The following is a 24256-nucleotide window of genomic DNA, read 5'->3' as shown; positions in this document are numbered from 1 at the left end:
AATCTGGTGGCTGAGGCTACAACTCTGAACAGTTCTCAGGGTGTGCTTAAAAAGGAAAATGCTACAACAAACTCATGTGCAGGTGCTGGAGGTGCTGTTCAGTGGTCAGCTCTAACAAGCTATTTTGGACATAACAGTTTATACTGATTTTTAATTTGATGGGTCCTATAGCTTTGTGGAATTTCTTAAGATTAACAATTGGCATACAGAACAAGATATGTGATCAACATGACTTTGCTCAGAGTCAAGTTATTTTTCCTTGCCAATGAGTGGCAGGCATATCACAGCAACAATATGAAAGAGCTGGCAGGCATGGAACAAAATGGCTACAGCTATGTTGGGGGGCAGGCCTCAAGAATATTAAATATATGTAAATAATATACTGTGTTGTGAGCAACTCCCTGATAGTACATTTAATCACATCCTTCCAAGGTCTACGTCACTACAGTCCTGAGAGATAATATGTGATTTACCCTCTCTGAATCAAAGAACAAAACAAGGAATTCATAAAGATTTTAGTTACAGGTATTAACTAGTCATGACTGGCCAAGGATAGAAACTATCTTCCTGACTCCTGAGTTGAAGAATTTGAGAACGATAGAAGGAATGGAATTTGCTTCATTTAATGAAGAACACAGTGATGATTATCTGCTTGATGGATCATTGTTGTTTATCTTACAAAACGGTTCAGTCCTTTAAAGTCTGGTCGAGCTCCATCAGAAATAACGGTCTACAAATGAAAATGAAGTCAAGAAGTCAAGGGGTGTGGAGCATCAAGATATTAAAACTCAATGGAGGCACTCGACTCTACCAAATGCAGGAAAGGGGAAAAATAAACACTGACTACTGGACATTGAAGGTAAAAATCACTGGGGTACAGTACAGGATTGGCCTGCATGAGATAACAAACAAAAACAAAAAGAAACGCTGGCGATCTTATCAAGAGACAATTTACTGTACTGGTTTAAGACTATACCATAGATGGAATACAAAACAGTAAAACAAACTAATCCCAGCACTCCCGAGGCAGAGGCTGGAGGATCTCTGAGTTCATCGCTTGTCTGGTCTGCAGGGAAAGTTCCAAGACAGTCAGGGCTACATAGAGACCCTGTCTCAAAAAGCTAAATAATAATGATGATGATGAAACTGAATAGTGAAAACCTTCTCAGAGGTTTTGTTATATAAAGAAAAACAAAACGGGAGTGTAACTGATTGGAGTCTGGGAGTTTCCGATTCACTGGAATGTGTCATTCCAGCACCTTCATCTACTGCGGGGAAAGATTCAACACAGTAAACCACGATAAAAGACATAGAGCCAAGCCATAGATAAAAAAGATATGATGCCAGGTGCCAGTTACAACTCTCCAGATTTCCAATTGCTTAAAAGTGTAAAGAGTAAGCAAGTTTACAAGGAATGTCTGTTTAGACACGCATGCCCTCGAGCTGTACTGCAGAACCAGCTGGGTCCGTCTCAATAGCAATCCTATTGCTGTGACTTTGAATTACCTAGCTTTTCTTTGGAGAGACTTTAATTCCCTCTGAGGAAAGAGCAAGAGCTGGGAGGGTGGCTCGCGGTCCTAACTGGGAGGAGCCCAGTGGAAGGTGGCACTGTGCTGGTCCTGTGAGACTCAACGCCTTAGCTCCTAAAGGCGACTGCAGGCGGGCCAGCGAGGGGCTGACATTACCTTCCGACCCGGCGACACTGGCGCTGCTAAAGACGACAACAAATAAATAAACAAACCAGAGCCACACACTTCACTAAAAACAGACACTCCCAGAAAACGGAGCAGCAGGAACGTCCAAAAGCCCAAGGCGCGCAGCTTGCACATGCGCAGTCTCTGCAAGACGCTCCTCTCGGTTGCCCCGGAGGCGCGGATTGGACAAGACATCTCGTGAGAAACGCGAGTTCTCGCGGGAACCGTATTCAAAAAACCCCGGCGCTTGCTTAGCAGTGCTGCGGCCGAATGGAGAGGATGTTATTTCTGTGCTGAGGTGGAGTTCGTGTCACGAATCTGGGCGTCCAGTGCTCTCCGGACAGACCTCCGGTTGCTGCAGCCAGGAAGCGTGAGGAGAGACGTAAGGGCGAGCGTCGGGAAGGGCGAACCGGGCGGCGGCGGGCGGAACGCCTGTTCTCCGGAACCCGAGTTCTCAGGAGCCGCCTTCCGGGTCGGTGTAGTTTTCGGTGGACCGCTTCGCTGCGGGTTTGACTGCAGATGGATAAATACGGGGCTGGGTGATCCGGGACCTCCGTGTGTCGTGTTCTTCAGGACCTTAACCCTTAGCCGGTGGTGCAGCCTGAAGTGCCTGGCAATCGTGTAACAGACACGCACGACGGAGTCTCATTGTAGCATCTCATTCGCTTATGTTTTACTTATTTGATTCTTTGTCATTTATCTTTTATTCACATTATATCCCAATCGCAGCCCCCTCCCCACTTTCCTCCCTGTCCCGCCCCCCTTCCCTATCTCCACTACTACCCCTCCCTCTTTTCTCAGAGAAGGGGAGGCCCCCACTCCCCCCCCCAGTACCACCCCCACCCTGGGACATCAAATCCCAGCAGGGTTAAATAAACATGTTTCAACCAGGCGGTCCAGGTAGGTAAGGGGTCCAATGGCAGGCAGCGGAGTCACACAGCCCCGCATCAGTTTTAGGGGACCTGCAGGAAGACCAAACTGCTTATCTGCGACAGATACGTAGGGGACCTAGGTCCAGCCCCTGCATCCTCCTTAGTTGGTGGTTCAGCCTCCGTGAGGCCCCATGGGCCCAGGTTGATTAACTTGTATGTCTTCCTGTGGTGGCCTTGACCTCTTCAGCTTGCTCAGTTCTACCCCTTACTCTTCCTCACGAGACTCCCAGAGCTCTGCTGGATGCTTGTCTGTGGGTCTTAGCATCTGCTACCATCTGCTGCTGGGTGAAGCCTCTCAGGACACAGTTATCTTAGGTCTGCAAGCATAGCACGGTGTCATTATTAGTGTCAGGGGTTGGCTATGTCTCCTGGGATGGGTTTCAAGTTGCGCCATTCAGTGGTTCTGCTCCATCTTTATCCCTGTGCCTCCTATAGGCAGGAGAACTTTGGGGTTGAATGTTTTGTGTGGGCTTGTTTATTTATGTGTGTATTTATTCAGTAATTGCAGTGGTAACATTTTGGATGTTTGGGTTAAACGTTTTCACTCATACTTATTTGTGAAAATGTGACTCTCCTCCCCCACCCCACCCCCCAAAAAAGTTTAAAATCGGTTTGGCTGGTGTGGTATTTCTGTTGATGTCTAGTCAGAATTCCTGTGTTCTTAGTCTAGTTAGAGGCCTTTTACTCTTCTTATCTTATAGAATCTATAAGATAGATGAAGCAAGATGTTTACAAAACTTTTTCACATTGATGTGGCCAGTTGGTGGTGGAAGTGACCTTTGAGCTCATCCACAGATCCTGTCACTTTAATGACAAGTTGTGTTTTTGAGAAGTTGTGCTGAGAAGTGATTAGCACACCAGGCTTTGGAGCTCCACTTTGATTTTTATGTCATTTAGCCATATCTGTGTATCACCTACTATTTTCTCTCAAACCTATCCTATTTATGTATTTAGTTTTTTGAGACAGGGTTTCTCTGTGTAGCCCCAGCTGTCCTGGAACTCACTCTGTAGACCAGGCTGGCCTCGAACTCAGAAATCCGCCTGCCTCTGCCTCCCAAGTGCTGGGATTAAAGGAGGCGCCACCACGGCTGGCTCTCAACCCTATCCTAACCAGGCTTTTTCCTCACTTCTCCACCAGAGCACCTTGGGCCAGTGACCTGTGGTTTCCAGTTTCTCATCTAATTTGCCTTAGTATCATTTGCTGTGATGGTTTCTTTCCACCTCCTGGAGGAATTTTGTCTTTTTGGCTCCCAGAAACATTAAATGCTTTCCACTTACTTCCTGAGTAGCACCTGAGAATACTTCCGGTCTTTCCTTCATAGCAGCCTTCAGTTCTGAGACTTGTCAGCAGTTTTGCTCATCTTCTAGTGATAAGGAATCTTAAGGACTTAATGTTGGCACTCTCCAAATTTTGTATTTTTAGCACAACATGTTCAGGTCATACTGAAAATATGAATTCTTTCTTCCCTGTAGCATTTTTTACCTCAGTGCCTCAGCTGAGGGTAGCTCCATTCTAGTAACTGCTCAGGCAGAAGACTATATTCATTTTTCTTTTTACCTCCCAGAATCCACCTATCAGAAAATATTGACTTTACCTTCACAAGTTTTGTAGAGTTCTGCCATTTCTCACTACCTACCATGCTATCATTGATAAGAGGAATTATCATACAATTCAGGAATCAAATTCTAATATCCTTTTGGTTTTATGTGGCAGTGCTGTTGACTCTATGTTTCTTCTCTTGCTCTGATGTCACTACATTTGATCCACGTTCAGCTCACGTAGTTATATTTTGTCTTTACAGTAGGTTGAAAACAGAAAACATGGAGGCAGATATCACAAATCTTCGAAACAAACTCAAAGAGTGTGAAGACGAGCGACTGAAAGCTGCACACTATGGCCTACAGCTATTGGAGAGGCAGACGGAACTGCAGAGTCAACTGGATAAATGTCATGAAGAAATGATGACCACAGCCGAGGTAGGATCCAGTACACCTGTTTACATAGGAACTGAAAACTTGTTTTGTGTGGTAACTATCCATTCTTATTTGAAGACCTAAACTTTCCCACCCTAGCTGTGTTGAAAATGAATTTCCAGTGTTCTTTCCAACAGTTGGTTGCCTCTGAGTTCAGCCTGGTTTCCTTGCTACATTTACTGCCTGGTGTTGTTCAGTCCATGCTCTGCTTCTGTAACCTCACTCCTTTATAGTTCTAAACTTCTGAGTGCTCCATGGCCTTTCACCAAGCCTTTAGTTCTTACTGAAGGCTAAATTAGTGTATTCAAGTGCCTGCCGCTGATGGGTGTCTCAAGTTTGACACAATCACTCTCAGTCTGCTAACTGGATGTTCACTTGCTTTGGTAAGGAGATTGGCACTCATCCAGTTGCTTGAGCCTGGAGTCAAGGGGTTCCACATTTTATCCATCAATAAATCAAAGCACTTGACTTACATCTTAGTTAGGTTGCTACTGCTGTGATGAAGCACCATGACCAAAAGAAGCTTGAGGGGAAACGGTTGATTTCATCTAGAGAAGTCAGACCAGGAGCCTGGAGGCAGGAGCTGATGCAGAGGCCGTGGAGGGGTGGGTGCTGCTTACTGACTTGGCCAGCCTGTTTTCTGACACCACCCACAGTGAGCTGGGCTCTCTTACATCAATCATTAGTGAGTAAAATGCCTCACAGACTGGCCTACAGGTCAGTCATACAAAGGCGTTTTCTCAAGATGGGCGGTGGTGGCGCACACCTTTAATCCCAGTTTTTGGGAGGCAGAGGCAGGCAGATTTCTGAGTTTGAGGCCATTGGTCTACAGAGTGAGTTCCAGGACAGCCAGGGCTATACAGAGAAACACTGTCTGGAAAAAACCAAAAAAAAACCCAAACAAACAAAAAAAAACCAAAGGCGTTTTCTCGGCTAAGATTTCCTCCTCACACATATGTCTAGGTTTGTATTAATTTGTCAAAAAACAAACAACTTGCACAACCAAAACATCTGCCTGAGATACTGCAGCTCTAGCCCAGACCACAGCCATCTTTCCACTGGACTGCTGTAGCCTTCTGACTGCTTGCCAGCTTCCACCATTACATTCAAGTGGTCATGAGAAAATAAACAAGATCCCCTTCCTTCCTTTTTTTCTTTCTTTCCTTCTGAAAGGCACACAGGGCTTTCTATTGTGTTTTCAGCAGCATCTGAGCTCTTTCCCTGGCTTTGTATATCCTCGTGTTCTGACCTCTGCCTAAGGGAGCACCGAGTTTCAAATGTGCTTTCTGTAGTCTTTCCTGTACTGGCTTTATACTGAATGTTTCTTCTGGAGTCACTCATCCACTCTTCTTGCCTCTGTCCTCAGCCACAGACTGTCAGCTAAATGTCCTGTCAGCATGATGGCTAACACTGACTGTATAATGCAAAGTTGTCAAAATTTGCTCTTAATTCTCTCCTGCTAATTATCTCCAGTGTTGCAAGCTGCATGAGAGGGAATTTTGTCTATTCTTATTCACTAATATACACCTGTTGCCTGGCACACAAAGATTTTTCAAATTACTAAATCAGTTTAATATTAATGTTTAGTCTTTTAAAACTGAATTTCAGAATTATAAATATAGCAGGTAGACATCACTAATGGCAGGTGTCATTTTTCCAAGTACAATTTACTGTTCTTAATAAGTACTTGATGCCAAGTCACGAAACAAAGATTATATATCTCAGAATGGAAATAGTCATACTGCACAATTGTTTTGAAAGTACCTCATGGAATTTAGGTTTCTTTTAAAATAGAAGAGCTTTGGCAGGGGCGGGGGGAGGTTAATGAAAATAATTCTAACCTCTTTTCCCTTATTTTAATTGAATTTATTTTTTGTTTTGTTTTAATGTGTTTTTTGTTTCTTTTGGGGGGGCGGGGGTTGGTTTTCTCGAGACAGGGTTTCTCTGTATAGCCCTGGCTGTCCTGGAACTCACTCTGTAGTGAGTAGTGTAGTGGCTGGCCTCAGACTCAGAAATCCGCCTGATTCTGCCTCCGAAGTTCTAGGATCAAAGTTCTTGAGCCACCACTGCCTGACTTGTTTAAATGTTTTTAATTATTCTTTGAAATGTTTATACAGTATATTTTGATCGTGTTCTTCTGCCACCCCCAAACTCTTCTGAGATTCTCTCTACCTCTCCACCTAACTTCACACTTTTCTCTCTCTGTTTAGAAAACAAACAAAACCATGGAGTTCAGTTTGTGTTGGCTGACTACTCCTGGGGTTGGGGCCTGCCCTAGAGTGTGGTTGATTACCCAGTGTCACCCCATTGAAGAAAACTGTTTTACTCTCTCCCAACAGCTGTCAATGGTCAATAGCTTCTTGGTTAGGAGTGGGGCATTGCACCCACTTCTCTCCCTGAGCTGAGATCTTCTCTGGCTGTTTATGAAAGCCTCGAATGTGCTGTCAGAGCTTCTGTGTTTATATGCGCATCTGCCCTGTTGTGCCTGGAAAGCGTTGTTTTCTTGACATTATTTACTACCTCTGACTGTTTGTTTGCTTGTTTTTTGGTTTTTCAAGACGGTTTCTCTGTGTAGCCCTAGCTGTCCTGGAACTCACTCTGTAGGCTGTAGGCCAGGCTGGCCTTGAACTCAGAAATCCTCCTGCCTCCGCCTCCCAAGTGCTGGGATTAAAGGTGTGCGTCACCACTGCTCGACTCCACCTCTGGCTGTCAAAGTCTTTCTGCCCCCTCTTCCAAATGAATCCTTGAACCTTGAAGAGATCTGTGCTCTTCTAGCAGAATAATAGTTGTAGGTTTTCCCTAGGGCCCATGACCTATTTAGCCTCAGATTCTTGGCTTCATTGACAATGTCAGGTATGGGTTTCATCTGGTAGAAGGGGAAGGGAGGGCTCAAATCCAAGTTAGAAGGTGGCTGACTACTTTCCTAACATTTAAATCATGATTGCAGCCGCAGGCTTAACTTGCAGGAAGTCATGAGGGTTTTTAGCTGAGTGATCAATTATTACTTTTCTCCTCTGGTATTGTGCGTAGCACATTGAACCCTAGGCAGTCAGGTGAAGCTTCTAGTTTTCTCCATGTTGTGGAGGACAACCAATAACCTTGGCAATAGTCTGTAATATGGCTAGTGGGGGAAGGCGTCTATGGACTCTATTGTCCAACAGCTCAAAAATATGCAACCCATCGCTGGTGTTGGGTTTTACTTGAGAGTATATGTGGTCTGGTTTGGGTTTACACCCACCCGGAATCGTATGGTGACACTATTAAACACCCTTTTTATAGATGTATATGTCTTAGGAAGCCTTTATAGTTGTTTTTGCAAGATTTTTAGTGTTAGTTGTTCCTCTCCCCTGCTTTATCTCATTTAAAACAAAAATTAGAAGGAACTGTAATACTTTTTTTAACCATAGCATGTCTATAGTTATTTTGTAAATGTAACAATACTCTGAAAGTATTTAGTATTTTTTTCCTTTTAGTATTTTGCTGTTTTTGAAAGCAGTCAAGGAAAAACATCTCATTATTAACTAGTAATGCTAACCAGGAACATTTGAGTGCTGATAAAGTGTCCTTTTTTATCTGTTCTTAGGGATTGAGAGACCATCATGCTATGGGTTTTATCCTTCCTTGATAGAGAACTGCAGCAGTTGCTATTCCTCCAGCATGGACTTTGACATACTTCTTCTGTCTATAGTTGTCCATAAATAATACATGGACAATTTAGATATAAATAATTTATGTAAGATAATAATTTATAAATCTGTAGTGATTACGTTCTGCTTGGGACATGAATCACTGTCCAGCAGGTGTTGTTCCTCTTGATGTCCTGAGTCATCTAACATGATGTCATATGCCTCACATTACTCCTGTCACATTTCATTTCTTCACATGGACATTATACTATCTAGCATCCAAGAATGGTGACTATAATACAGTAAGAGTTTGAGAGAAAAATGACACGTAACTTTTTAAACTGCTCTTTTTATTATTGGTTATATCATTAATTTCTTACTGTATCAAATTTAAAATTAAACTTGTCAGGTCAGATAATATATATTGGGTGTGGGTGAGCATGGTATATGTAGAATTTGGTACTGTTTGTGGATCCAGCCATCAGGAATGTTCTGGAAACATTCCTAGCAGGTAAGATACACATGACATCCAATGCTGAGCTTGGATGTCTGGCGCAAGGTGATCTGTCGAACATGTTTCCCTTGTATTTTGTGCATCCCAGCATCTGGCATCCGTGAGCATTTTCTCCTGCGGCTTTGAGAATGTGTTTCTATACCAGTTCCCTTAGAAAGCCTCTTCTTAGCCTGCCCTTGTCTTCAGTACCAGTCACTGTAGCTTAAAGTTGCTGAGTGTTTTGTTTTAGATGAATCTTGAGGTTAGGCACCGTGTTTTATCTATTTCTGGAATTGGCACCCGGCACATTTGCTAGCTTTTGGAGTATGCACAGAATGGATAATTGTTGGAAAGGAGGTCCGAGTGTCTCCACTGAGTGTCTCCACTGAGGTGGTTGCAGTGTTTCTGGTCTGGTGATACCAAAGGGTTCCTTTACTTTTTCTTGTTGTCTCTCAAGTGGATTCTAATTACGGAAAGATTCTGTTACTGTGCTGTATTATAAATAAAAAACAACTTACTGTTCTAATAGCCAGCCAAGTTCTTAGGTTTTGACCAGTGTGTGATAAGGCTTACTGCCTTGACAGTTACTGCTTAGCCAAGAGCAAGAATGTCTCAGGAAACCCTTAACACTTAGCAGTATGAGGTTTGCTTTGGATTTTGAAGTCCAGAGACTGCCTTCTCCATTACTATTTGCACTGTTGGCTTTCAGGGCAGCAGAGACCACAAATTGGAAGGCAAAAATCAGTAATTTCCTGGGATCAGTGCCTTTTCTTCTTTTAGCTTGAGTATTGTGAGATCCCTGTAGTATTCAAATACACCTTTTGAGGTTCATTAAGACTGATTAGCAGTTTGGGCTTATAGGGCATTTGGTAAAATGCTTTCCTGAGTCTAGTTCCCAGATATGGTAGAACAGTGTCTTATTGTTATCCATCCCAGCTCTGGAGCGTCAGAGTAGGTGGATCCCTGGGACTCAGCCCACTGGCAATCCCTCCTACCCTACTTGGCAGGCAGACAGGCAGGTTTCCGGTCAGTGAGAGGCTCTGTCCCAAAAATAAGGTGGCCATTAGCTGAGGAACAACACCTGAGGTTGTCATCTCTTCTACAATAACATGCATGTACATGTGTGCTTCCCCATGTGAACATGCATGTAACCCTGCCCCCACCTCAAAAAGGAAAAGACAGATTAGCTATGTTAGTCCCAGTTTGACAGGTGGTTGTCCCTTGGAAAGCAGCAAATGAAACAGGTCTGAACCAGCTTAAGGTGCCAACTGATAATATCCAATGACTGAAGGTGTTTGGCTTTTTTTTTTTTTTTTTTATGCATTTAAATGTTTTTTCAGAATTATAACCAAGAGAAGCATGCCCTTCAAAGAGAAGTAGAGCTCAAGAGTCGGATGATAGACAGCCTGAGCTGTGAATGTGAAGCTCTGAAACAGCAACAGAAGGCGCAGCTGGAGCAGTTAGAGGTGCAGCTCCACAGGAGCCACCGGCAGGAAGTGAGCGACCTGAAGAACAAGGTGTGCATCTGTTCAGAGTAAGATACCCGTGCTTGCATGACTGTAAGTACTGGGTGTGCGGGCGCTTAAGTACGAGCTCTGCAAAACAGCTAAGAAGGTTTCTAGCTTAATGTTTTGAGTAGAAACACTGAGAAACAAGCTGTTAAAGAATTGGTATACACACTAGTCTTCTAATTACATGCAATAATTTATTTAATTATTTAAATTGGGTAGCTGAATATTTGTATTTGAAATATTTGTAATATTAGTGACCAGTGTAGCCTCCATATAGCATGTGATGTGGTTCACCTCATAAGATAACTAGTCCTGCAGCAGTTATGTCCGGCTGTTCTGCTGTACAGAGCATCCTGCCTGGGAAGGGAATGTGCTTTAGAGGGGAAACTTTTTCATTTGCTTATGGATGATCCAGTCCTCACAAGAGCTCTGTGAAGGAGGTAATTATGTCTCCATTATGACAGACAAGAGTGCTAATGTCTAGGCAAACTGAGAAAATTGAACAAAGTAAGAACCACAAATTGTCAGGATACCCTGGAACTGGCTCCGTGCACTTGGTCTAGTGGTACCTTATACACTGGCTCTATTCTAGCTACAGAGTGGGCAGCTGTTCACTGAGTCCATTCACTCTCAAAACACCAACTACCCAGTACTTTCTGTTTGTATCTAAGAAATGTGGGGCCTTGCTTACTCATACGAAGTTTGTAACTTGATTTTTTTAGATCCTACTCTATGAAAACTTGGTAAGATTTTTTTAATGCCTTATTTTCTCAGAAGTCTGTTTTTCAATTCGTAGTATTTTGTATAGTGTCTCTAAATATTTTTCCCTGTCTGTTTTCATCTATAATTTTTTATTCAACTAACTATATATTTTTCCATTTTAAATAATGGTGTCGGTGAAATCATATTTAAGTAAATAATGCTTTTGTGTATCTTACCTGTGGCTCTGACAGGTAGTAATCCTGTTTGCAGCTAATCTGATCTGAGATGTGGATAACTGGAAATGAGGTTCCCACATGGAACTAGCAGCAGCCCTAATTTTTACCTAAGTAGATATGATAAAGGAAATATTTGGGGGCTAGGTAAAGCAAAGATAATTAAAATTTATAGAAGAAAAAGTAAATTTTTAAAAATTATGATGTTGCCAATATTCTCAAACCTTTTGTTATTAGTATCTTCAAGGTTTACTCATTATATTTTTCTTATTTCTCACGTTTAGTCTGTCATTGAATTCCAAGGAGCTGACCTATAAAGCTCCTGTCCCTGTAGTCCAGACCGTCAGGACTATCATCAGACTACTGTGGTTTCTAACCTGGTTACCTGCTTGTAGCATTGTTACCCATGCTGCTGCTGCCACCACTGCAGCTCCTCCTCCTCCTCTTAGCTGAGGATAAGGAGTGTTTCCCATTCTTTACAGATACCTCATGGTTAGCTCTACTACCTTCAGTTACTGCTAAGAAAACCAGGTCTACTTGGATGGATAGTGTGGGTTATTACTGAATTTTTTGAAAAGACACTTACTTCGTAGAGATGTAATTTAGTGAGAGATATTTAACTTGAAAACCCAAGACCCTGCATTCAGTTCCCAGCACCACAGATTGTAGAGGGAGAGTCACTTTGCTCACATCACTCAGATGCAGTAAGTTTCTGTACAGTAGCAACTGGAAAGTCAGGTATGGACTCTAAATACGGCTTTTAGAAGGGAAATAGCCTTTGAGTTTGGAGGTTGTGAATCTTTCTGTCTGTTTTCTGGATTTAGTTAGAAAATCTGAAAGTGGAGTTAGATGAAGCAAGGCTTGGTGAGAAGCAGCTGAAGCAGAAGCTGGATCTCCAGGGGGAACTTCTCTCTCACAAATCAGAAGAACTCCGGCTCATGTCTGAGCAGAGAGCACTCAGTAGCGTGTCTTCAGAGCTGCTGGCTCTTCAGACTGAGCTAACTGCAATGGAAGACGTGAAGGTAATTTATAACTCAGGCGTCTTCTTGTTTTACTTTAGAATGTTTGTGCATGTAGTTGAAATTGTTCTTAAGAACTAGCTTGAGGACCAAAATGGCTTTGGATGCAACCAAAATTATGCTGCAGAACTTACGGATTGCTTTATTCATAAAATAATTTTCTGTTTTATGGTGATGTGAGACAGATTTTATATTATAGAAACTCTGGGGTCATTTATAGGCTTTTATTTTGAACTGAGTTTGGATCTTAAAAGCCCAATATAAATTATTAGCATAATGGAAATTAAAATGTGTGTCAATATGGATTTTTCATTTCAACTAAAGATAAATAAAACTTAAAATTCACAAGATAAGGGGGCATTTCCAAGGTATTTTTGTTGATTCTCTGCAAAAAGAAAAAAGAAAATTAAAATATACTTGGCAACCTTTGAATGGTTTTCTTTTGATGTGGGTTGGGAACCAATAATAAATACTGAGTCAGCTGCTGAGTGAGAAATTATGTCTGTGTTCCTGCTGAACAGAACGCCCTCAAAGAAGAGGTGAATGAACTACAGTGCAAACAAGAGCAGCTAGAATGCCTCAACACGTCCTTACAGCACCAGGTAGACAGGCTTAAAGAAGAAAAAGAGGAGCGTGAGAGAGAAGCAGTCTCTTACTATAATGCCTTGGAGGTATGATGAGGGGATGAGGGCCACTGCGCTTCCCCTGAGTAGCCACGTGCCCTCTGCCGGACTCCATCCTGAAGCTGGTTTCTTTTCCACCTAGAAAGCGCGTGTAGAAAATCAGGATCTTCAGGTGCAGCTGGGTCACGCACTCCAGCAGGCGGCGGACCCCAGCAGCAAAGGGAACTCTCTGTTCGCAGAGGTACTTGCAGGCGTTCTCCTGACTTGAGTTGACTAGACTGGCATCTCACTTACTCCAGGAACAAGTGTGTTAATCTTTTCCAGGTGGAGGATCGAAGGGTGGCAATGAAACGCCAGCTCAACTTGATGAAAGACAAATACCAGTCACTGAGGAAGCAAAACGCGTTCATCAGAGACCAGATGAACAAGATGAAGGTACAGACTGGTGAAGGCTTTCAGTGCTGCAGTCCTAGCACCGCGTATGCAAGTGTATACAGGAAACAGTTCCTTCAGAAAGTGTACTCACATGATCATTTGTTGAATTGCATGATTCTCATTTTTTTTTTTATTAAAAAAAAAAAAATCTTGGGACAGCTGCTGATAGCTTTAGTGGTTCCTCAGTGACTTGGCCAGGTAGGCAGTGAGTCTTTCTTGTCCAGCTGGAATGAGAGCGAGTTCATTTTTCTCTTATAACATGGTGTCTTCTTGAGCATATCACTGTTTTCCTGCTTCATCTAGACTTACTCTCTCAGCAGTTCTCACATGAGGGCCTAGGCTTTATTAAAATCGGTACTGCGCATGGCCCCTTGTCCCTGCAGCTCATTAAGTCAGTGTGGAGCGTCTGAATTGGAAGGCTCTTTTTCATTTTCTCATTCCAGTCAAGTGAGAGGTTATGGAGAAGCTTGTAGCACCAAGAAAAAAAAGTCCTGTCTGCACCTGTCCTTTGGCTCTGACCCCTCTTCCCTTTTGCCTGATGTGGCTAAGATAATGGATTGCTAGAAAGGCTCTCTCTTGTTTTCTCTTTGTAAGTGTTTACAAAACACTGAGGAAATTCAGTAACTGAACTTGGGAGTTAGACGATCTACTTGAGATGTGGTATTAGGTCTAATGTGTAAGTGGGAAGGTGGTAGCCACTACACGCCTCTTAGAGTTGTCCTGGACTTAACATGTAGTAAAACACCTACCCATCTTTGTCATTTACTCCTATAGGTAACTTAACAATTTCCCCACTTAATTAAAAATTTTGGAAAATTCCCAGTAGACCCATAGTGATAATTCAAGCGATGTGTAGCAGACATGGTGTGGCCAGGCTCTTGTACCGTCTGAACGGCATACTGCTAGGCCGCAGCATGCAGGCCAATGTATGTTGTTTCACAGACACATACATAATTGTGTTAAAGACCTCAGAGAAGCATTAAAAAAAAATAGTCAAAATAAATACTCCAAAGTAATATCCACTTTTAATGCAAATGTTTTTAGAGTATGAGATGAAAAAGAACTATTTGAATTCACTTTCCAACGTGAAGTCAAATCTTGGCGCATAAAACAGTAATCATACAAGAAATATGTTTAACAGGATCTCAATTTTGATTGGGTGTGTGTGTGTGATTCTTTTTTTTTTTTTTTCCCCTAGTTACAAATCTCCACATTGCTGAGGATGAGGGGATCACAAACTGAATTTGAACAGCAAGAACGGTTGCTTGCCATGGTAGAACAGAAGAATGGTGAAATAAAACACCTTCTAGGGGAAATTAATAAACTGGAGAAATTTAAGGTACATGTAACAGCTTTTCAAAAGCATAGCCAAATTCTGTGAATTGAATTTCTCAATGTTTTTTAGCTTCCATAGTTTATTATGCAATCAGCTTTCAGTTGCAGTACAAGTTGACCCAGTGTAAGTTCTCTTGAACTCGCAGCAGTCTCCCCTCGGCCTTGTACGTGTGATGTGAGGTCAGTTCCGGCAGCATGTGTTAGATTTGGCCCCAGCGAGTTGCAGCTTTACCAGCTATCTCAGCAACCAAGTTGCCGTATGTGCACACGTCTCTCCACATTTTCTGGGTATTGGTTTACCTCTGTAGAGCAGTGTTATTATTTAAGTAACAGGGGTTTTGTAGTATATGCTTTTATTTTTAGTTTTAGACTTTATTTTCCCTAGTTTTTTCTTCACAATGCTCTAGTACTTTTCTAGTTGCTTTTCTGTTATCTAATGCACAACCACCTCCCCCTACCTCCCACCCCCCACATTCTACTTATTTTGGAATTGGGAAGATTGGGGTTTTTATAGCCTATAAAATTGCTTGCAAATTTTTGAAGAAATTTATCCCCACCCCCAAGAGAAATACAAATAATTTTCTTCAATACTAGGATTGGGGGGTGGGATATCAAAAGTAACTTAAAGGATTTCTTCTCCCTGGTTTTCCAGTTTATGGCTTTCTCTAACGTCCAGAATTGAACCCAGGAGTCACTGCTTTTTCCATTGTAAGAGCTAGAAGAAGGAACAGCTGGGGCTGAGGGGGCGGGGAGGGCTGGTGTGGTTGGGAGCCTTAGTCTCAGAATTAAACATATTATTTTCATGTCCTTGTCACATTGAGCCACTTTCCTTATGTGAAAAGGGGGCTGTTGATTCTTCCTTCTCCAGAAGGCAGGTGGCTATGGAGGACGGTTGTTAGCATGGCAGCCTCAAACTGATGAGCGCCTACTTAGTAGTGGCTGCTGCCGCTATAGTGAACCATGTCTGCTGCCTGCTTTGTATAACAGGAGTGTTTGCTTTCACTAGAACTTATATGAAAGTGTGGACTCCAGGCCCTCCACATCAGACAGCGCTTGTACGCTGGAAGACAGCACCTATTACTCACATTTACTTCAGCTGAAGCTTGAAAAGCTAAAGTAAGTGTTGGCGATTGTGAATGCACAGACGAAGGGGGTTGCTTGCTTGTAATAGTATTACTGATTTCTTTCTTGTTTTTAATTGTCAAAAAATTTCAGAAGAAAGTCCATAAAAATATCTTTGTGCAGCATATGGGTTTATATAAAGTATTTATTTTATGTTCAGCATCTAGTTGGTAAGTGAAAGGATTCTAAGTTTCTCAATTAGAATTTAAGAATGAATCCCAAATAATTCAAAACTTAATTCATGTGTGCATTTGGGAAAAATATTTTCTTCCTCTGTTTCCTTTAAAGGATTTGTAAAAGTCTTGTGGAGGTTGCATTGTTAGGATTTATTTAATTGTTTATTGTTTCTTTTTTTTATTGCTAAAAATCTCAGAAAATGCCTTTTTAACACACAAGGTTTATTCCACCCTGTCAGTGGCATGCATTATTTTCATGTTCTTTATTCTTTCCTGTTACTGTAGCAAAGAAAATGAAAGCACAAAGGGCGAGCTGTCCATCCAGAGGATGAAGGCATTATTTGAGAGCCAGCGGGCCCTGGATATTGAGCGGAAACTGTTTGCAAATGAAAGACACCTGCAACTCTCAGAAAGCGAAAACATGGAACTGAGAGCTAAGCTAGATGAACTCAAGCTGAAGTACGAACCTGAAGGTGTGTTTTATAGGCTCTTACCTTTCAAATCTGGAAGAGCTCTGAGAAACTATAAACCAACTTGTTATTATGTATCTGTAGTACAGTGAAGCTGTCAAATGTGTAGGAAAATTAAGAGGTTGGCCACTGCATAAACATGAATATAATCATGTTTTCTCTTAGGATATCTGAGTCCAACATACTGAGTAGCAAGGACTTGAGCTTTTCTCCTTTAAGATTGTAGCATCTCAGGGTGCCCCAAAGGGTTTTGAAGTTACTTTGAGGAAGGGTCTCACTGAGTAATTCAGGCTGGCCTCATATTCATAATCTTCTTTATTCTGCCTCCTGAATGGAATCATAGATGTGTGTCCCCATGCCCAACTCAAAGTGTTTCATTTTGTTGAAGCAGCTGATACCGAGAGCTAGACCAGTTAAGTTTGTTTATAGAAGAACCAAGCAAGACTTCCGTTGGAGGACTTTCTCCTTCCTTCCTCTCTCCCTAACTCCCTCAGCCCATCCTTCTCCCCCTCTGATGAACCTCTGGAGGAGCATTCCAGGACTGATGGAGTACTGTGCATGTTAGGATCCAGGCTCTTTAGATGTTGTCTGCTGCCATTCTGTTGACCAGAAACTAGTCATGTGTCCCAGGACTCACCACCAGAAATGCAGAGAAGATGTAGTTTTGACCTCAAGAGCTATCCATATTGAGAGTTCTAATTGTTTTTCTTCTGACACATAGTAATTGGACACAAGGGTGCAATGTGATGTTTCCACTTATGTATGTATTGTATAATGATCAAATCAAGGTAAATTAATATCCATCCCTGTAGAAACATCTCAGAATTACTCATGATTTTGAGTTGAATATCTTAATACTTTATCCTTTTGAAGTTGAGAAACTCTTTGAAAGTTTTCTCTGACTTACACAGTACGTTATTGTTGACTGTGGCTGTCATGGTGTTAGAGCTCCCAGGTATAGGAGATCACATAATATTTACTTTTTAAACATGTATTTATTATTGCATGTGAGTGTATACCTGTATGTATGTGTGCTTACACAACTCAGCATGTGTGTGCTGATCAAACACCAACATTGTAAGGCTGGTTCCCTCTTTCTACCTCTGCAGTTCCTGGAGCTTGAAGTCACATTCTCAGGCTCGTGAGGCAAGCAGCTACCCATGAGCCCTCTCCTAGCCCCTATTTTGCCCTTTTATAAAGTCAGATTGTTCGTGAGCTATTATGGTTTGGGGTTTTTATAATTTGCAGACACTAATGTTTTATCAGGCGTGTAATTTGCTTACGTTTCCTTCCACCCTGTAGATGCTCTTCATTGTTTCCTTTGCTGTTGCAGGGATTTTAGGGGGATTTTCGGGGGATACAGGGCCTCATGTTTATTTTTGCTTTGATTGCTTGTGCTGTCTTCACTAGCTCAGTCATGCAGCCGTCACTCTGTTTTCTTAGTGCAATTAGTTGAAGAAATCCTCCTTTCCCTGTTCCATGTTTTGACGTTGTGAACATAGGAGCTGAGTGTTGGTAGTTCGTTACTTCCCAGCTTTTTATTCAGTTCTGTACTCCGTGTTTCTTCTATTGCTGCTTTCCTTGGGGTCAGAAAACATTTAATGGGACCTGGGTTTGGGTTTGGTTTGTGTTCGTTTCTGTTCAGAATTGTTTTTTTCCTAATATGTCATCTTCATATGCAGTAGAGAAGATGGGAATTCTACCACTGTTGGATAGACTGTTTTGTAAGTTTGTCTCAGCTCCATTGAAGTCTAGAGTGCACTTGAAATGCACTGTGTTGCTGATTTTGTCTGGATGATGTTCATGGCTGTAAGTGGAGTGTTGCCCTCCAGAGTTGTTGCTTGTCCCTCTAACACAGATTTGATCACGCCTACATGGCATGCTTCTATGTATAGTTATGTTACAGACCTGGTCTGGGCCCCTTTATTGTTCTTCAGTGTCCCAGTCTTATGGTTTTGATGTGAAGTTTATTTGACTTGACAAATATCTCACTTTCTCTGGTGGAGTACATTTTTATTCATTCATTTTTTTAGTCTCTGCATCTCTGCATATCCTTGTAGATGAAGTGAGTCTCGTGTTGGCATCATCATTTGCTTTTTTTTTTTTTGTAATCCCTTCAGCCACTCTCTGTCTTAACTAGATTATGTAATCTGTCTGCATCCAGGGCAATTACTGACCACTAAGAACTTGGTGCTACTGCATTGCTGCTGGTTTTCTAGTAGGCCTTTTCTTCCTTTCTTTTCTCCTACCGTCTTCATTGCTGAGTAATGTTTCTTAGTCATTATGTTTGGTTCCCTGCCTTAGATTTTAACTTTTTACTTATAATGACCATGAAGCTCATAAAGAACCTCTTAATATGTAAAACAAATTATACTGAATAGACCGTTTTCACTACAAAGGCAAAAACAAAAGCAAAATAAACCACCCTTCCCTTAGCGTCATTTCTCTTCTTGCTTTTAGTTTTGTTGTCAAAATTTAAATCATTTTATATTTCTTATCCCGTAAGAATTGATTGGAATTGTTCCTTTGTTAGTGGTTTTAAATCTTCCTGCTGAGGGCACAGGAGCTGTGGCTCTCAACTTTGAATATTCAAGGATTTTCTCTAAGTATTTCAGGTGTTAAACCTTCAGATGCTTCTTCCCCACCCAAAATTTATTTCTGTGTGTATGAGTGTCTTGTCTGCATGTATGTCTGTACACCATGTACATGCCTGGTGCCTGCAGAGATCAGAAGATGTCAGATAACCCGGAACTGGAGTTAAGAATAGTTATAAGCTGCCATATGGGTGCTGAGAATTGAACTCAGGTCCTCTGGAAGAGCAACTAGTGCCCTTAACCACTGAGCCATGTCCCTCCACCCCAGCTTCGCATGGTTTCATGGTGCACATTTGCATCTTCTCTTTCTTTTGAGCATCCTTTAGCTTTTATTAGGGAAGGGTGTCCGGCAGCTTTCCCTTCAGTATCTGAAGTCTGCTGCGGTGCTGCCGTTTGTTCTCTCACCTGCCCTGTGCTGCTCTTAGAATGTTCTCTTTGACCTTTGAGAATTTGACTCTGTCCAGACTTTTGACCTTCCCATCTTTTTACATTTCTTGGGTTTATAAAGTTTTCTGTTACTTCTTTGGATAAACTTTGCACTTTTTGTCATTCTCTAGTTCTCTTCTGGTGCCTTTGGATGGTGTCTCCTAAACTAGTGGCATTTTCTTTCTTCCTTCTCATTTTCTTTTTCTTCTTTATTTTCAAGCAGCCTATCTTTAAAACTCACTATTCTTTACTCTGGTTGATCAGTTCTGTGGTTTATGTCATCTACTTCATTTTTCACTTACTTTTTTTTTCTTATATTTTTTTGTTTTTGGTTTTGGTTTATTTTGGTTTTTCAAGACAGGGTTTCTCTGTATAGCTGTGGCTGTACTGGAACTCACTTTGTAGACCAGGCTGGCCTCGAACTTAGAAATCCGCCTGCCTCTGCCTCCCGAGTACTGGGATTAAAGGCGTGCGCCACCACGCCCGGCTCTGGAAGGATAATTGATGGAAATAAAGAGTCTATCATCTTATTCCACCTTTCATCTTGGACTTTTTTCCTTCCTTCCTTCCTTCCTTCCTTCCTTCCTTCCTTCCTTCCTTCCTTCCTAACTTTGAGAGGGTCTCAAAGTTATGTATGTAGTCTTGATGAGTGTAGAACTCATTGTATACTCCAGACTTGAATTGGAGAACCTACTACTGATGCTGGAGTTAAAGGTGTGCACCATCATTCCTGACTCGAGAGTTCTATACATTTTGATGGGGGAAATATAAGTCTAATTACTCAGGAAATAGCCTACCTATACAGTCTTTGCAGCTTATATATTACAAACAGTGGGTTTTACTGTATTAAGTTGAAAATTAGAAAGTCGGTGTTAAGAAATGTATGAATGCTGTGGTTCTGACCCATATCCTCCCCAAAAGGCTGGGTTAACATATTTTGGTTTACCTTTGCCTAACTCTGCAGTCATCTCTGGGAACTATATTAAGTCTTACCACTAGGGGGAGATTGTTCACAAAAGGAAGATTTTTTTTTTTTAAATAGTTTTTGTTTTGTTTTGTTTTTAGTTTTTAAAAGGCTTCTTTATCCTTTTTTCTCTTTGATTCTAGTAGGCTCCCCTGATTAAGAATCCCCCATTATGACATTGCCATGCTCCTGCCTTGATGATAATGGACTGAATTTCTGAACATAACCCACCCCAATTAAATATTATCCTTGTGAAAGAATTACCCATTATGAATTTCTAAGGTCTGCTAACCTAGCAAAAACTCGAGGTGGTGGGAGGTGGGAGTCAGGGTGTTCAGAAGCACAGAGCAAAAGAGAGGTGGGGTCTTGCTAATCTGAAAGCAGCAGTGCGAGCAAGGAGCCTTCCTGCTGCAGGACCTCAGGCCACTGATGTTCTGAATTTGAAAATGTAAGGGCACATTGATGTGTCAGTGGGAGAAGGGCATTAGGGCAAGTCATTGAGTGGCTGTGGGACCCTCATGGGGATCAGTAGGCCGTGAGGACAGAGGCTCTGCCGTGACAACTGCTGTGAGGCAGGGTGTGGTTGGACTGGGAAAACATGCATCACACAGTGGGCCAGCATCTGAATATGTTTAATAGATGAGTCCAGTAGGCACACATTACTAATATTCAGTGTTCCATCCTTCATTTCATCTCCACAAGACAGTACTGAATGAAGCAGGTTTGGTGTTCTTCAATTTAAAGATACTGAAGTGCAGAGAAGTTACTGCCTGAGATCAGTGTGGGACTCGGCCACTGCTGCCTTACCTCCCAGAGTTTTCGGGAAGATGGCCTGCATTCCTGCTGTCACCTGCACATCCTGGTCATCCTGGGCTTTATATATTACAGAATTGACAAGGAAAACATTACAGATAGTCTTACAAGACGGAGTTGATGGTGTGTGGAGCCTGAACTGGAGTTTAGGGAGGGTAAAACCTGGAGTCCTTTCCTGGACCACAGAAACAGAACAGTGAAGAGTGCCTGTCAGAGAGACGGGATGAAGACAGAAGAAGGAAGCAGAAGTGAAGATGACCAGGAGAGTGAAGGGGGCTGGAAGGAGAGCCAAGAAAATGGGGACATACCACGTGTGTGGGGTGCTCAACGTGCAATATGTAGTTATATGAAAATTAAAAGTATATATTTTATCAAAGAGAAAAGTGTATCTTCAGAGTACCAAAAAGAGAAATGAGTTTATGTATAACTCACTGAGTTTCTTTGTTATATTCAATAAGCATATATTTTAATGACTGTTTTTCAGAGAGAATTGAAGTACCTGTACTCAAAAGGAGGCGCGAGGTGCTGCCGTTGAATATAACCACGCCAGAAGAAACAGCTGCTGCCAGTGCCACTGAGGATGAAGTTTCTAGACTCCCACCTCACAGGGAGGAGGAATCCTGTCTTAATAACTTAAAAGATAACACTGTGCAGTGGAAACAGCCAGCCGCTTCATGTGTGCAGCCAGCCAGCCTCTCTCCTCATAAGAGCCTGCATCTGCACACACAGCCGAAGAAGGAGAAGTGTGTGAAGCTTGTGGATAGTCCGGCCAACACTGAGGCCTTACATGAACAAAGTGCAAATACCCCCAATTCTCCCAGGTCAGTGTCTTTTTGCCTGGCTGCCAGCAGCCTTCTCCATGATTCCTTTCTCACTGCCTGCACTGTGCCATGTGGCTCTGTCTATGTTCCCAGCACTGTGTGCACTGGAGCTCTGCAGTCTGGGCACTGTGTGCACTGGAGCTCTGCAGTCTGGGCACTGTGTGCACTGGAGCTCTGCAGTCTGGACACTGTGCACTGGAGCTCTGCAGTCTGAGCACTGTGCACTGAAGCACTGCAGTCTGGGTGGCCTTCCTTTGGTTCTTTGCAGAGGGTCAGGTAGACTCTGGTGACTGCAGGAGGAGAGGGCTGTGAACAACAAGTGATGCTAGGCAGTTACACTTCCCAGTCCACAGAGCAAAGATAGCTCATCCCAGCATTCCAGAGTGTCTTGGAAATAAACTGTTGTTTTTCTCTTAGTTCAAGTAGCCATGAAAGAAAAACCAGCTTTCTCAAAGGGCTTTCCAGTAGTCTAAGACATTTAGACTTAAGTTTTTTGGTAAGAACAGGTAAAAGTTTTTGTGGTTTTTCCATATTTATACTAAGCTTTCAGAAATAGGCTTTGATGCCTGCTTGACATTTTTAACTATCAAAGCTAATTTAGTTTCATTTTTATTTCGAAACTTCAAAGCTTCCAGCTTTCTGTGTAATGGAATTTGTGACTAACAAAGTATTGGAGGGTCTGTGAGGGAATCATTATTCCAGGGCTCTGTCCCTTGGGAAAGTCAAACTCCTAGAGATGAGAAGGTATCTGGAGCCCAGGCACCTGACACAGCAGGGTCAGGACAGTGGTAAACATGGACCTGACCTAGATGTCCAGCAACCCAGGCATTGGTGAAGGATGTGTGGTATGTATACAGTGCAACCATGGAGGCAACGATACAAGTGGAGATGCTCATGCTAAACTAATAAAACCGTCTCAGACCAACAGTACATTTCTCTCATTTGTGACACCCAAATTTTATATGTGCATAAAATCATATATGTGCATGAAACATGAAAACAGAAGCAAAGTCTGAAGGGACAGGCACAGGAAGGATAGGGTGGAACACAGGTACCCTTACACTTGCACAAAAAATTTTAAAAAGTGAATAAGGAAAGTGAAGGAGCCAGGTCGTTTTAAGGAGATGAATGATGTCTGCATGCAGTACAGTGATAACTGTATTTAAAATAAACCTGTATACATTTAAAAGTTGAGCATGTTGATGAACATTGGCACCATCAAATGAGCTCTCTGGGAACTGCTAGGGCTAGGTGAGTCTCAAAAGAGTGAGTGCAAAATCAGACATTTAGCTGCAATAGGGAGACAGCCCACCCATACCCAAAGGTCTCCTAACGTGCTTCATGTGATTTTAAGTTTCTAGTGCTACAAAACAAAGTATTCGCTGGAAAAACTATCAGCTGCTACTATTACATTAGTTCACTGGATTTTTAAGTAATGTTTAAATCTATAAGACACATGAAATCAAAACTCGATATTCTAGCACATATTCCCAGCCTCAAACAGTTGTGAGGGGAGCCCAGCAGGCGCTGCCTGTGGCATCTGTCTGATGCAGTGTCTGGAGGATTTCTTGATGGCCACTGCGCCTTGCCGTCTGGTGTGCTCCTTTATCTTCTGCGCTTTGCTGCTTGAGGAATGGTGCACAAGTGCATACCACTGATGCTCTCAAATTGCACAGTAGAAAAGTTTTGATTAAAGAAAAAAAGAACAACAAGAAAATACCTCAGAACATTTGTTTTAAGTGTGTGAGTTCACCTACTGACTTAAAACATTTCCAACCCAGATGGAGAGGTGGCTCAGAGGTTAAGAGTGTTGGCTATTCTTCAGAGGTCCTGAATTCAATTCCCAGCAACCACATGGTACCTACCTCACAGCTCTGAATGATAAGGTCTGCTGCCCTCTTCTGGTGTGCAGACATTCATGCACATAGAACACTGTAAACATAATGAATAAATCTTTAAAAAAAAAATTTCAACCTTACGTCTTTTCTGCTTGTTTAGCTTAGACACACAGTTTAAAGTTAACTTTGTCACAGTATAGACGGACTTGCTAAGAACTGGAAGACAGCCTACTTTAGTCAAGTAATGAGTGCTCTTCCATGAAGAATTTTTAGACTCTTTCAAGCATCTCCTGCACTGGTTGTTACTGCTCACCTGATGGAAACTCAGTTTGGAGGGTGTCTGTTTGTTTTTTCTGCTTTCTTTTTTTTTTTTTTTTCTTAGTTACTTTTTTTTATATATTTGATATTTTCTTTATTTACATTTCAAATGCTATCCCGAAAGTTCCCCATACCCC

General features: G+C 42.1%; 1 protein-coding gene across 2 annotated transcripts in view; it reads left to right on the top strand.

The window, feature by feature from the left end:
• The first annotated feature begins 1922 nt into the window (after window positions 1-1922).
• Spdl1 (spindle apparatus coiled-coil protein 1) overlaps window positions 1923-24256 on the top strand; it is a 23928-nt gene continuing 1594 nt past the window's right edge. The window contains exons 1-11 of one of the 2 annotated variants that reach the window (XM_021213326.1): window positions 1923-2076; window positions 4429-4603; window positions 10060-10236; window positions 11990-12187; window positions 12706-12855; window positions 12950-13048; window positions 13132-13242; window positions 14441-14581; window positions 15584-15693; window positions 16161-16348; window positions 21627-21963. In XM_021213326.1, the coding sequence (XP_021068985.1) occupies window positions 4448-4603; window positions 10060-10236; window positions 11990-12187; window positions 12706-12855; window positions 12950-13048; window positions 13132-13242; window positions 14441-14581; window positions 15584-15693; window positions 16161-16348; window positions 21627-21963 (1667 nt within the window). In that variant the 5' untranslated portion in view covers window positions 1923-2076; window positions 4429-4447. Of the gene's footprint in view, window positions 2077-2283; window positions 2345-4428; window positions 4604-10059; window positions 10237-11989; window positions 12188-12705; window positions 12856-12949; window positions 13049-13131; window positions 13243-14440; window positions 14582-15583; window positions 15694-16160; window positions 16349-21626; window positions 21964-24256 lie in introns of those variants that run through there. The other variant, XM_029545693.1, reaches the window with a different exon arrangement.

This window comes from Mus pahari, chromosome 14, assembly GCF_900095145.1.
Source record: "Mus pahari chromosome 14, PAHARI_EIJ_v1.1, whole genome shotgun sequence".
Lineage (NCBI taxonomy): Eukaryota > Metazoa > Chordata > Mammalia > Rodentia > Muridae > Mus > Mus pahari.
Note: the sequence above shows the minus strand (reverse complement) of the source record. Positions and strands in the feature narration are given on the sequence as shown.